General features: G+C 43.1%; 1 protein-coding gene across 1 annotated transcript in view; it reads right to left on the bottom strand.

The window, feature by feature from the left end:
- Positions 1–15,132, bottom strand: part of COL6A3 (collagen type VI alpha 3 chain) — a 261,122-nt gene that overhangs the window by 147,063 nt on the left and 98,927 nt on the right. Inside the window, exons 7-8 of the mRNA XM_078681366.1 lie at positions 11,900–12,475; positions 10,673–11,281 (exon numbers count right to left, since the gene is read on the bottom strand). Coding sequence (XP_078537492.1) covers positions 10,673–11,281; positions 11,900–12,475 — 1,185 coding nt within the window. The remainder of the gene's footprint in view (positions 1–10,672; positions 11,282–11,899; positions 12,476–15,132) is intronic.

The raw sequence follows: 15,132 nt of genomic DNA, 5'->3' as shown, positions 1-15,132 counted from the left end.
AACATGGTGTCGTATTCCTCAGGGGTATACAGAGAGCCCATCGATCTTTAACCAGCTTTTGAAGAAAAATCTTGAAAGTCTAGTGCTGCCCCAGAAGTCAGTTCTGGTCCAGTACATAGACGACCTCCTCGTGGCGTCAGAAACAGAAGAAGCTTGCAGGGAGGACTCCATTGCTTTGTTAAATCACCTAGCTGCCAATGGGCACAAGGTGTCCCCGGGAAAGTTGCAGTACTGCCTGACAGAAGTGCAGTACTTGGGACACAGAATAGAGAAAGGCAAGCGAAAGGTGTCACCAGACAGAATAGAGGCGATCATGAAAATGAATGCGCCTAAGACACAGAGAGAGGTCAGGATGTTCCTAGGGATGGTGGGTTATTGCCGACAGTGGATCGCGAACTTTTCACTGAAAGCAAAGCCCTTGCAAAAACTGACGCACAAGGAGGTGAGCGATCCGGTACCATGGGACAAAGACTGTTTGATGGCATTCCTACAGCTGCGAGAGGACCTGTGTCGTGCTCCGGCATTGGGAATGCCTGATTATAATAAACCATTTTTGCTTTACTGTTGTGAGAGAGAAGGTTGCGCGTTGTCTGTGTTAGTCCAAATCCATGGGAATGCCCGCAGACCAGTTGCTTATTTCTCGGCTACTTTAGACCCAGTAGCCGCAGCGTTGCCCGGATGTCTCAAATCCGTTGCTGCAACGGGTGTCAGCATTGAGAGATGTGAAAATATCGTCATGGGGCACCCGTTAGAGGTGTGCGTGCCCCATTCTGTTGAACTGTTGATGACCAGGACCAAAACACAGCATCTGACCAACAGCCGGCTCACGCGCTATGAGCAAGTTATTCTTGCTGCAGAGAATGTGACCCTCAAGAGATGCTCTGTTTTGAACCCTGCCACCTTGATGCCACTCCCAAATGATATCGAGGATGATGATGAATGTACAGACCATGACTGCCTCGATGTGACTGAACTATGCACCAAACCCAGACCCGACATCGTAGATGAGCCACTGACCGACCCAGACGAAATTTTCTTTGTCGATGGCTCATGTGTAAGAGACGAAGTTGGGCAGTTGAGAGCAGCTTATGCTGTTTATACAATTACTGGAGTTGTGGAAGCTGGGTGCCTGGAAGGAGTACACTCCGCTCAGGTAGCCGAGATTATTGCCTTGACACGTGCTTGCTTGGCAAGCAATCAAATTCGAGTCACCATATACACCGACAGCCAATATGGTTATGGGGTGGTTCATGATTACGGGCAGTTATGGTCTCAAAGAGGGTTCATGACCTCTTCAGGCTCTCCCATTCGCAATGGAGAGTTTGTGCGCCTGTTGTTAGAGGCGTTGCAATGCCCAGCAGGTATCGCAGTTGTAAAGTGCACCGCACATACCAGAAATGAGGACTTCGTTTCGAAAGGCAATAGATATGCTGATGAAGTTGCGCGGTATTGCGCGGAGCAAGGGTACTCTTTCACAGAGGTGGAAGTGGGTGGAATAAATGTAAGGACTGAATTAGCCATGATATTGGAAACTGTTGATACTTGGGATGAACTGTCAAACATGCAAGAAAATGCTCCTGATTTTGAAAAAGAAACATGGGAAAAGGCAGGATGTGTAATGGGGGAGTCCCATTTTTGGGTCTCAGCAGACGGCAGAGCAGTGTTGCCCAATGAGATGGTGAGTCCAATGGCCAGACTCATACATGGTCCCGTACACTTAGGGAGAGATGCTATGCTGAGAGTGTTTAGACAGACCTGGTACAATCCTAAGTTTAGAATAGCAGCAGAAGTAGTGTGCCAGCGTTGTGTGACCTGTCAGCAGCTGAACGTAGGGAAAAGAACACCAGTTGCACTGAGTCACATAGGAAGGTCTGGAGGTCCATTCAATCGAATGCAGATAGATTTCATTGAAATGCCGAGGTGCAACCGCCTCCGCTATGTCCTGGTGGTTGTTTGTGTATTCTCCAGATGGGTTGAGGCATACCCTACACGTAGGTGCGACACCCTCACAGTGGCCAAGTTACTGCTTAGGGAACTCATTCCGCGCTTCGGGGTGCCGGCCTTTTTGGAATCAGATAGGGGAACGCATTTCAACAGCGAGCTTGTGAAGATGATTTGTGCGGCTCTGAACATAGATCAGAAATTGCATTGCAGTTACCGACCAGAAGCCTCAGGAATTGTGGAGCAGATCAATGGCACGATCAAAGCCCGAATTGCAAAAGTGTGCTCCTCAACGACCCTGAGTTGGCCTGACGCCCTGCCATTGGTCCTCATGAGCCTTCGTAGTACCCCAGACAGAAGAACGGGGTTGTCACCACATGAGGTGTTAATGGGGAGAGCAATGAGGCTGCCATCTGTCCCAACTACTGCACTGTTAAATATCACAGATGATATGATCCTGGATTATTGTAAGGGGCTGTCTGACGCCATTCGTTCTGTGTCCCTTCAGGTGCAGGCTGCCGAGGTTCCATCGTGCCAGGGCCCGTGCCATGACCTGTATCCTGGGGACTGGGTCCTGGTGAAAAAACATGTGAGAAGAAGCTGCCTGGATGTTCGTTGGCGTGGGCCCTTCCAGATCATCCTGATCACGAACACGGCTGTGAAGGTGGGAGGCCTGCCCAATTGGATCCACGCGTCACATACGCGAAGGGTTCCAGCACCTCTGGAAGAAACAGCTCCTCTCTCGGATAGACGTCCAACAGAGGACCGAGAAGCCATAGAGGGGGCTAGCCAAGCTGTAGAGGTGCCAGCGGAAGCAGGGAACGAGTCTGACCAAGCTGAGGACGGTCAGTACAACAGCGAAACAGACGACGCTACAGAAGGAGAAAGTAGCTGGGAGTACGAGTCAGACACTGACAGGTCTGACAGAGAGCGAGAACAGACAAGAAGGAGAAGGAGTAGAAGGGCACGTGGAGAAGCTAATTGGCCGCAAAGAAGGAGCTCTAGCCTGAGGTCAACTCCAGAGATAACCCTTCCTCCGATATCAGAAGACTCAGACCCGGAAGAAGGTGTTCAGGGCGCTGAAGCACCGGACCGAAGAAGGTCAAGAAGAGTGCGTGTGCCTAGCAGAAGATACTCCACCCCTGAGTGGACATATCTGGCGACAAATGTCTGTGAAACAGGAGACAGGGAGGATCCGAGCGGTGGTGGTGTCCAGTTCTGAGCCCATCGTCACCGTGGAAATACGACTGTTGGTACCCGGAGTCGAACAAGAAGGGTCACTAACATTCATGCTCCCCAGACCTCCCCGCCTCAGCAAGTTAAAACATATGTTTCTTTCAGAATTGCAATTCCCCGACTTTGGTACAACGATAACAGCCCATGAAGAGCACAATCTTCGTTTGGAAATACTGAACTTTGCTATCGAAGCTGCAGGCACAAACTTGATAGTAGATGCTTAAAGGACTTTGTAAATAAAGCGAGCAGAAAAAGAAGATTACCTAGCGCCCAGGAAGCAGAGAATATTAGGGAACTTCCCTTGAGTTGATGGAGAAGGGCTAGGGTTGTCTTTATTGAACTATTAAAGGACTTTTGCGAAGAAGGTTGTCAGCTTCCAGTTGTGTGGATTCTAAAGACAAAAGGATTAAAAAGAGACTGTAAAGGAACGAGAAGATAAGAACTTTGTGCCAAGATAAGAGAGAGCCATATTGTCTGACGAAATGGAAGCCGGCACCCAGAACCGCAGAGCTAAATGTATAATAGGTACACTAATAGTAGGAGTGATAATATTGATAGCTTTAGTGGTAACAATTTCTTATGTAAAGGGACATGAGGAAGAGGCGAAGGTAACTGATGTGAAATCTGTAGAAACGCTTACACCCACTGTTGCTGGGGAGAAAAGGGAAAACACTCAAGAGAAGGCGTTATTAGCTGCAGAAGCCCGCAGGTTACACGTAGATGAGTCCCAAGGAGACTTTAGGTCAAATGCTTATGCTAAACTCTTATATGAATACGTGGATGCCATGGAGGTTAAGGACTGTTACGTCTGCATGCAGTTGCCGGCGTCTGTAGATGAAGGCATTAGATATCATCACCTCCCGCTGACATATGGCATTACATGTAGCTTATTGCTTAGTATATTTTATGAGAGAGATAGTTTTGAATACTATTTCTCCAACTATGATTCAGTGTTGCCAGAAGTCCCAAATTATAAGCAGATGAACAAATGGGACTACTGGAAGAGTGAAGACAGATTGGCCAAGTTCTTCATTCCTTGGATTACCTTAGATACTTCACATGCCCGTAGAAATAACCTGACATGCAAGGTGTCAGAAGTCGAGAAGAAGTTCATAGGGCAGGTGGATGATCGTTACAGGAGACAAAAGATTTTGAAAAAATCAGGACAATGGAAAACAGATTGGACCGAGGAAGAGAAGTCACACAAGAGAAAGGGTAGTAGTGGTCCAATAGCTTTAGATAAGACGCAGAGAGGAAAGCTATGTCTTCACCGAGCCAAAACGTATTATGAAAATATATACGTGGGAGAAGTCGACTGTGAACATGCTTTCAATATAGAGTACTATACTAAAGATTTCCTGAAGGGAATGCAAGTGATTCCAAATGTGTATTTTGTATGTGGAAGAAATGCCTACGTGAGACTACCTGACAACTGGTATGGATCATGTTACCTAGCAATTGTCTTCCCCAAAATATATCATGCACAAGACTTAGAGATCATTGAGGGCAAGACATCATCGAGGGGAAGGAGAGATGTAGGAGATGCAGAAATGGTTGGAGATGTCTTTGGAGCTATGTTCCCTCTTTTGGGACTAATCCTTAATGATGTTAAAATTAGACGACTGGCAACAGTCGTCGACAGGTTGTCTGCCAGCACTGCTCAGTCCTTAATGCTGGTAGAAGGAGAGATGCAATCGATAAGGGCTATGGTTCTTCAGAACCGTCTTGCGTTAGACGTCCTACTAGCAAAAGAGGGCGGAGTCTGTAAGGCTTTGAAGGTCCAGGAATGTTGTACTTACATTCCAGACAATTCGAAGCCCCTTGAGAAAGTTATTAGGAACATAACTGATATTCACAAGGAGATCGAAGACTTGAGTAGAGAAAATGTCTGGGAAAAGGTGGGCCACGGAATGAGTGAAGTTGGAGGGTGGATTTCCACCCTAGGCAAAAGCTTTGTGTGGTATATACTAAAACCTATCATCATAATATTGATCTGTGGGATTATATTGTGGGGATTGGTGAGGGTATTCAAATGGTACAGAGCAAGAAGGTCAGAAAGAGCCCAAAGAGAGCAGCTGCAGAGATTGGCTGCCATACAAGATAATCAGTACAGGAGTCTGAGGGCTCTGGAAACGCAGAGACAAGTTATGCTAGCAATAACTGCAGTTTAAATGTTAGTGATGACCCCGAGAGGTCATCAAAGGGGGGAACTGAGAGAGCGCAAACTGACCTAAATGTATGAGTGCATCACACTTACCTGTAGTAAGCACAAATCATGAGGAGAAATGCCATGAGTGCTAGTAGTATCTGCAATTATATTCTGAATGTATAGCTAATGTAGAGATTTAAGTAGAAGTGGAACTAATACAGAAATGTGTGACACTATATGATTTTATTAGATGTGATTATTCCTGAATCCATGTCGTGTAGCTGTTAAAATGTAAGATGGCATGTGGTTAAACGCAGAATGTGGTAGGCCTCAGGGCCAGAGCTAGAAGGGAAGGGGAAGGTGTTTCTTTTCACGACATAGATTGAAATAATGTTTTGGTCATTGCATTAATGGGCCATGATTTATAGATGTGTTTACTGAATAATAGAATAAGAGTATTAACATGCTTTAATTAATGAAGAAGTTGAATGCTATAATCATTATGAGAAATGTTGCAAACCTTTTTGGAAGTCTATGAGAGTTGGGTTCTTGGCTGCAGATGTCTGTCTGCAAGAGAAAGGGAGGATCCGATTATAAATAATATGAATAGAGGTCTGTTCAGTAGACGGCCCAGACATGGAGGAGGGTTCTGGAATGTTTAAGGGGTATCAGCGGGCCGGAGAAGAGTCTGAGAAGCAAGGTCAACTCCAACGTATGAGGCCCAATACAAAGCAGCATGGAAAAAGCCAGAAGCTACACCACGTGAGGGGCGTCTCACGAGGGGCGTCTCACGAGGGGCGTCTCAAATGTTGTTGACTGTTTTGTATTAGGGACAGCACCCCTGGGTGGAGTTAGAGCAGATACCTGAGGACCCTTTAGAGAGCGGATGGGTAGGCAGAGAGGGGTCATGACTGGAGAACTATAGGTTTTCACCAAGAGACTAAGAGTGAGTGACTTCCCTTGGGGGTCATTCACTGCTGACACCTTTGATAGGTTGGGATTTGGTTAAGTAGGGATACCATCTAGAGCAGGGTAGGGACAGCCTAACCTGTGCGTTTTTCCTCCAACTTAAATGAAGGAGAGATATGCGTCAATGCTGATAGCTTTATTATTCTTAGAACTTGTGTTAGTAATTTCCGTTGCTCGTCTGAGGGCTTTCAGAGAGCACATGTATGTAGTTGGACCTGTGTATCTCGTGAATCTCATTCTGAGATGCCTGTATTTGCAGCTTATCCTATCCTTACAATAAACTTTTGAAAGCTAGAAGTTGTTTGTGATCTTTTGGAGCGGGGTCCTTTATTGGGTGAACTAGCTTGGTAACAGAGGCACTTTCTTCCTTCAATGACAGGCAACAAAGGTTCAGTCGACCAGATCGGGGTTTAGATCAATAGTGATAAGGTATCGATCAAAATCTCGCCCTTCCAGAAACGTTAACACAAGAATTTCTACTAATATTTACAGCAGAGTCATCTACATATTACTTTGTGAAGTGCCCTGCAAACAGCTCACGTGTGGAACGTTATTAATTGATGAGCTGTAGCCAACAACAAATGTGTTAGAGGTATCTACATGAGTGAAGAATACTGAACGGTACATCTATTCATGTGTCTATAGGTAAGACATAACGTCTTAAGTGAGCATTTCATTAAGCCAATTATATATGTATGTTACATAAACATAATTGTATGAACAGGGCATACAAACCCAGCCACTCTGGAGATGCTACATTTAAATAGGGGAGAGAATACTATTTTACATGGATGCTTAACTAAGTTTTTGAGTTTGAGTACCTATTTCCATCTGGAGGAGGATCTGCAACAATCAACGTCATTGCCCAAATACATTAGCGGGAGTAGTAAATGCTCTCTAACAATGGCAAACATTCAGTACAATATTCAAAAGGCCGTTATACGCCACTACAAAGACTGCATATGTATTTTTGTATTTATTAAGAGATGAAAGAGAATGCAAGAGTTGACTTTATTCAGTATGGAAGGGTAAGTGGGCAAGTACATCTCAGGGACCCCCAGAGTATACATCAACTCCCTTCAACCCTCCAGTCTTACAACAAAAAAATCGCCCTTGCCACCAAAAATACAAACTACACTGAGTCCTATAGATAACAGAAGAATAAAACAACTGCAGCATAATCAGTCAAGACGAAGAAAGAAACCCCAACTTACAAATTTAGAAACTAACCTATTAAAGCTCACTCTGGATCAATAAATACACACTCAACAATCAAGGATGCTCTTAACATTGACACCCTGAATGCCACAAATATCGTAGCCTGTAAAGAGACTGGTCTAGAAGTGACTTTGGAGAAAGCCTTCACAAAATATTTACCAAAAAACAAAATACCTGAACATTCTGCTGTGTGTAGTAAGCTAAAATCAAAACATTTCTGATTTAGAAATGACATAACCAACACAGATGAACAATTGGTCAAAAGGTGTTATCAACCCCTTTGTGGCAGTAATCAAATACTGCTACATGTAAATCCTGAATCACCTGCCCAAACTGATCAAGCACCTTCAAACTATCTGTCTTGATTTTATTCCGGGAGAATTATAGACTATATTCATTTTTTACAATTGACTCTATATTCGAAAATGCATAGTTCATGCTACTGAGTCAGCACTATAGTCATCTACATGCCAAAAAGTGATTTAAACAATACATTTTTTGGAATGATCATATATATTTTTGACTATAAAAAGAGGCATACTTGGGGGCTAGAAGTGGACCTATATTGAGAGTGCTCCGCAATTTCATTGGTAACGTGTTGGTTGGGCTATGAACATTTGTTGTTCATTTGTCTAGCTGGTACACATGGTAGCGACAGATGTGTTAATAGTGTTCTGAGCACCAAGATTTGTCTGTAGTGCAGTGCTCTAAGGATAGGAAAGTACCACTGCTAACCCAATATTGCATTTTTCTAGATTCAAATATATTTGTATACCTGTTAGTTATGTTGCAATGCATGATATCTGTATTATCGTGAGTGATTCAGTCATTGCTAAGAAATATGTAGCTTAAATGTACAATTTGGATTGATTCATCCCTTCGTTCTTATATGTTAGCAGCGGAAGCTAATTAACTGTGGGCCTTAAGGGTCCGATCAAGTCTTCTGGTACTGAAAATAAATGGAACCCCAGTAATGTTGTGTCATTGATTACAAAAGATGCTGTCCAGTCAATGACTGTAGGAACCGCAAAGAGTCTTTCTCTGTCACAGAAGCTGGGCGGACATAGATTTAGTTTTGCTGGCTTCAGGCAGTGCTCCCCATCAGGCTGATAACCAAGACGGTATATTTGGCAAGGGAAATGTAAAGATTAATGAACTGTCTTTACAGACTGAGCCTAAGTCAGGAAGTGCAACACCCGTTCATGCAGTACAGACAGAAACAGCAAATGATGCCACAGAGAAAATAATATAACAGGGAAATAGCAAGCTGATTCCTTAATTCAAATAGGTTTATGGAAAGGCCTGTTTATATTTTTCTAATTAATTTGTACGTTCCCCGTGAATTAGTACTATGGCAGTTAACCATTGCTTTTGTCAGAAGACATCTAAAGACAGGTAAAAGGTATAGTTTTACATACACACTGATACACAAGCAGGCCTATTTAAATCTAAGTTTATTATTTCAGGAGCACAGGGACAGTGATGAAATAGTTTATTTATAGTATACTAAAAGGGAATCACATAATAAGTCGAAAGTCGAACTTTAAGGTCAGCATGGCTGCATATTTGTAAGGGAAATACTGAAAATGTATATTTACAGACACATCCACGGAAAGTGAAGGTTTATTGTTTGGACACGAAGACATTGAAATGAGTGACAAAAGTACACCAAGAAATCTTATATATTTTCATTTGATTGAAGACAAAAGACCTGATCAGTTGTTTACATTGGCGAACCTATTTATGTATTAGCAGCTACAGAAATAGGATACCATAGAGAATGTTTTGGAAAACATTTTTATGAAATTATTCTTTTCACGTATTTAGAAATGGTAATAAGCTTTGACGTTTAAATATATTTATTACATTGTTTTTAATTTTAACTGACTATAGGTCATAGTATCGTTCACAAAAATATAGTCTGACATAAAGTTTGTTCTGGTCTCACCCCATTTTTAACCACTACTGCTTGTCTGCATTTTCATTACTTAAGTTTGATGTTATTTCTATATTCGTTTTATCTTTATTGAGGTGTGTTCATTATTGCACATGCAGGTCTTTCTCCATTGGTTACACACTCAGTTTGAGTTATAGGAGTTGTGGATTGAGACATACCAATTAATACCAAAACCAATTCACAACATTTTGAGTAGACTCTTGTTTTACATGCAGTAATGTCTGTGAAAGCAATTGTATTGTAGTTATTCCTATATGGAAAGGAGTCAAGTTGACTTACCCTCAGACTAGCTGAGAGAGTAAGACCTTCACTTTTGTTGTTGTGCGAAAAACAACAGAATACGGCGATGTGTGGTGAGTGCAAGGTAAATGGTTATATTTATTTTTTATTTTACTTTCCCTATACCGTCATCTGTCCGCTTGTCCCTGCCCCATCGCTGTTACCAGTGCTGGCCCCGCCTGCATTCAGATTTTCCTGACCTTATTTATTGTTTCTTTGGGTTCAACTGAGCTTCTTATGTATGGTCCCTCCGCAGCTTACATTAACATTCTTGTGAGAGCATAGTATAATGGGTCATTTATTAAGGGGAATGCAAAATTTGAGCGACAACAGACTATTGAGATTCTCTAAAAAAGGGATCAAATCTTGGGAATTGGTTTACATTCTGCATGTGGTGAGTTGCAAAAGTTCACTTTTCCCGGAGGAGAGTCAGGTTCCAAAAAGGAAAACCAGATTTTGAGTTTAAACACACTCAAAGACCATTTTCTCTTATTGATTTGGAACAGAGGTATAGGAAGAAGAAAAATAAATATTTCCATGATAATGATGGTTTTGTGGAATAGATACTAAAACAATGAAGTCCTGCATATTAATATGAGATGTGTGTTTATTGCCAATATAAACTAATATTGTTTGAGTACACTAAAAAGCTATCACAATGCAGAATTTAAGATAATGATGTCATCAGCGTTTGGGTTTTTTCCATGCAGAGTTGATTACTTTGTGTACTGGGAGAACATGTGCGACTCTAAGGCAGTCTAATGCCAGGACACAAGGCTTCAATCAGGGAATGACAAAAGCTCATATTAAGGAAGGGAAATGGAAATGAACCCTTCTTGTTTGTTCTTTCTGCCTGCCAGTGGGTACTTCATCTCTACCCCAGTACTTTGGGCGCATGCTGAGAAGGAGGAATGTCACCATACCTGATGAGGCTGGGATAGACTGGATTAGCGTTGTCACTTCTGCCTTGTTCAGTTGAGCGACTCTGTTGGAGATGGTCTGATGCACATTTTCCAGCTGTTGGAAGTCAGAGACGGACACAGAGAAGTCAGGTAGAAAAGAAATGGTCTGCAGCTCAGTGATGTCGGCATTCCTCGCTCCCACGGCAAATGGCACCACTCCCATCCTCTTCAGGTTCGATGAAGGTCCCCTAACATCATCTTCTGATTTGCCAGCAGTCAGAAGGATCAGGAACTGTGGAACCCCATCCTCAGCCCTGCTGCCCGAAGCGCTAGTGAAAACATTCTCTGTGACATAGTCTAGAGCTGCTCCGGTGTTCAGTGGAGAGCCTCCCAAAGGAGATAGTCGCTGGACTGCATTGAGAACCCCCTGCTTGTCTGCATACGAATTCAGAAGGAAATCGGGCTGCGTAACATCACTGTACTGGACCACAGAAACTCGGATTTTGTCACTGCCCACTTCCAGCCCATCCACCACTCTCTGAACGAAGGTCCTCAAAGAGGGAAAACCACTTCGGACCTCATCTGAGCCATCAAGTAGAAACACAATGTCCTTTCTTCTGGATTCGTCAACTAGAGTGTGAAAACAGTGCACACAATAGACAGTGGCTTACAAATGCTCTTCTGACCGTCTAACTATTGCTTCATAATATCTTACTTTAATCTCAATCCCAAACCATACATGTCCAGGTCCTGCTTAAAACGTCACAGACTTAAACCACCCAAAAGAATGTTAGCATACATTTTGTCCAAAGCCATCTACTTTTTTATATATATGTATTTCTGCTTTGAACTTATTTTTGTACTATAATATTCCATTATTTATGTTAGTGCACCTTGTCCTTCACTTACTGGTATCTCTGATATTCCGAGTCTATCATCCCAAAATATCTGATCTAGTGTCCACTGGATCATGTTAGTTCTAATCTCTTGCACTGAAGAGTGAGTCAACTCCCCTATATCTGGATCTATCCCTTGATTTACAGTAATTTTGCTCTAGTCAGTGCTTTATACGAACTATTACTGTCAGTCACTGACTACTTGCTGGCAAATGACCGTTACGCAACCACCGCTAGACTAAATCTGTATCTCATTAATCAGGATAGAATGTGTTGCTCTCTCTTTCCTTGACTGCTCTAGATCCTCTCCTCTCCCCACCCCAACAAACAGGCACCCAAAGAGTATACGTACAAGCAGCAGGCGTTACTTCGAGCTGCACTGTCTTCAGCAGGTTCACCAGTTGGGGCTGAATATTTTCAATGGTGGGCAGATTGTCAGCTGCCAGAATGAAGCTAGGATCCAACACGACTCTTCCGAGCTCACTGGCATCAGCGTTCCTGGCTTTGATGGCGAAGGTCAGCACTCCAGATTGCCTGAGACTTGCTGCACCCTGGTCCACACTGTCCCGAGACCTTCCTGCGGAAAGGAGCACCAGTATCTGGGGCACGCCTTCGTCAATCCTGCTGCCCCCATCTCTTGTGAAGAGGTTTCTCTGGACGTACTCCAAGGCAGCGCCTGTGTTTAGGGTGCGCCCTGTCTTCAGCCTCATCTGTCGCACATTGGCAAGCACTTCCTCCTCAGACGGGTAGGTGTCGAACTTGAACTCTACCTTGACATTGTCGCTGTATTGAGCCACGGCCACCCTGGTTGCGTCAGGGCCCACATTCAGGTCTTCGATTACCTTGGCTACAAAATCACGTACTGGGCCGAAGTTGTTCACCATGTTGGCTGACCCATCCAACAAGAACAAAATGTCTCTCTTGCTTTCTAGAAGACAATAGAAAGTAAAGGGAGGACATGGCTAACTAGTGTGTTTGGATGTGCTTGCAAAAACCAAACAACTTCAATGCTTTGTTGAAAAGAAAAGTGAAAACTGCAAGGTTGGGGCAATATCCCCAGACAAGTGGCAACAAACTAACAGGGTTTTAATTGATTTGGCAGGTTAGTATGGTGTGTAAGTTACATTCACAGATGGCAGCCTACTTTGCATACTGAGAACAGTGCATCCGATCACGCAGCGTGGAAGCAGTTGAAGCACAGTTTTTACTAAATTAAGGCGTTATTAATCTGTTTGCTAAGTATAAAAGGATCCCAATAGCGTCCAAAGACTACGGTAATAAAAAACTGACGGATGTGAAGGGTAAAGCAGCCCGCAAGGACGACAGCATTATTGTATTTGGTAACGGTAAGAGGTTAAATCCATGCTTTAAGAAAGCACATTTTTGACATGTTCAGCATCACGCGGACTTATTTACTACAAGCGGTGCAAGAGATCTAGCGCAAGAACCCCACAGGAAAGTTTCAAATATATACGTCAGCATTTCCTCTATCCAGTTGCCGTCCAGCAGGACTCCAGCAACAGGTCTCATTTCCATAGTGCCCCAGTAGCCAGTACCCATTACCTCCTGGGAGCGGTTAGCAGACCCTGCAAGTATTGTACACAATGGGTACCAACATTCCAGTGCCAGTGTCACTATCCATAGCACAAGCATTCCATAACCACTAAAACTGTATTCCATTCCTAGGGCACAAACATTCCATACCGAGGTTCTCTAGCCCTTTGTACCCACTGTACATATACTCTAACACCTAGCACCAGTCACAGCATCATTCCATATTCACTTCTATCCAAAGGCCACCCACAGTCTGCATCTAGATCCATCAGTACTCTATGCGCACTGTTATCAACATTCCATATTCATTGTCCCCCATGTTCCACATCCAGGGACTAGTGCCACAAATATTTCCAAAGTCTGTTTCAACATTTATGTCCATATTTAGTTCCCTTGGCATTCCATATTCGGTGCTCAAATGATTATTTATATCTTTTGCTGCATAATCCACTTCCTACTGCCACACACATCCCACATACACATTAACAGTAGAAAATGCCCTATGTCATTGGAATGCTGTACCCAGTGATCTTAGTATGTACAACCCAATGCCACCATAATGCTGTTGCAATTGCCAACCTCATTACATATTCAGAACTCCCAGAATTCCTTAAGTGCAATTCAGCAATTATATACTCAGTGTCGATTGCATCCCATATATTTTGGTCTCGACCTTTGGTACTGGAATAAAGAATTCGACATCTGGTGCCTGCTTTTTCATCACACTTATGGCAAGCAGTATTTTATGCCCCGTTCCCTCAGCAGTCTGCATCCCCATCCGTGCCAAGAAAATCATTAATTTCTCACCATCAACACCTGAGCACAATCAACCCATCAACAAATTGGTGGTCCTCAAAGCAAAGTCAAATAGGAGCTCTGCCTGTAACGTCACAGCTTTCTGAGCATTTGTGAAATCATGCTTTAAGTCAAGCTGAATGTTGGTGAAGTGAAGGTTTTTAAGAAGACACTTAAAAAGATTTCGAAGTCTAAGTTGTTAGGATAAGCGCAAGACTAGGTTAGCGCTGCACACGTACACAGAATGTGAATGTCACTGTGAAGCGTTGGACAGCATATATAACAAATGACTTACCTTGGGCAATGCGCTCTCTCTGTTGGATACTTGTATCTAACCACAGATTCTTCACCTTTAGGATATCCCCAGGTACCAGACTGGATCCGGAAGATTTTTCAGCATAATATCTGTGCACGAGTAAATCGCATCGTGCCACTCCACATTTAGCCAGCTACGCCCAAGAGGTGGTAGGAGGACCTTCATATAGGTTCCACTCAAACGCTCTGATTTTGGTTTCTTTCTGTACATTGTTTCCGCCCTCAAATGCGGATTCCAACAACCAATTGCTTGTGTCAGTGTCCAGATCTCTAATTGTTTTACTCAATATCAACAGCAACAATATCCTGATACAAGAATATCTAGGACAGAATATCAAGGGACAACATATCAAATGGTAAGTACTTATCAGAGGTATAGATTTACTGATTTGATTAAAATTGTGTAAAGCGAGGCGTATGTCCGTAGGCGTTTCGGTGCTGCCATCTGCATGATGGTTTAGACTGCCTGTAGTCTACATCTCCATGGGAAGAGTAAATAACCAAGTTTTGAGATGGTTTCTGAAAATCTGCAGATTTACTATTCCTAACTCCACATCTATGTAGTTTGAAGATATATGTACAGTGTAGATACATATATGTAGAGTTAGGTATAGAAAGTCTAAACTTACTAACCTGTCAATATTTTTTTTGATATTTTATTCTCATATTCTGTCCCACCAGTATTGGAGGTTCGACAATTAGGGTGCAGACCCTCAGTTGGGACCTTTTCAGATGAAGAAGAGTCCATACCACAGAAGAGGGAATCTGCGGGTAGATAAAGTATCCACCACAAAGAGCAATACCAAAGGTAAGTAGCTTGTTCTTTTGATGGGTTCTTCTGAACACAGATTCCTCACCTATAAAATAGATACCAAAGCAGTACCTTTCCCTTTGGTGAGTCCGTGGAATGTCTCAAAAAGT

The sequence above is a fragment of the Lissotriton helveticus genome, chromosome 3_1, assembly GCF_964261635.1.
Source record: "Lissotriton helveticus chromosome 3_1, aLisHel1.1, whole genome shotgun sequence".
Lineage (NCBI taxonomy): Eukaryota > Metazoa > Chordata > Amphibia > Caudata > Salamandridae > Lissotriton > Lissotriton helveticus.
Note: the sequence above shows the minus strand (reverse complement) of the source record. Positions and strands in the feature narration are given on the sequence as shown.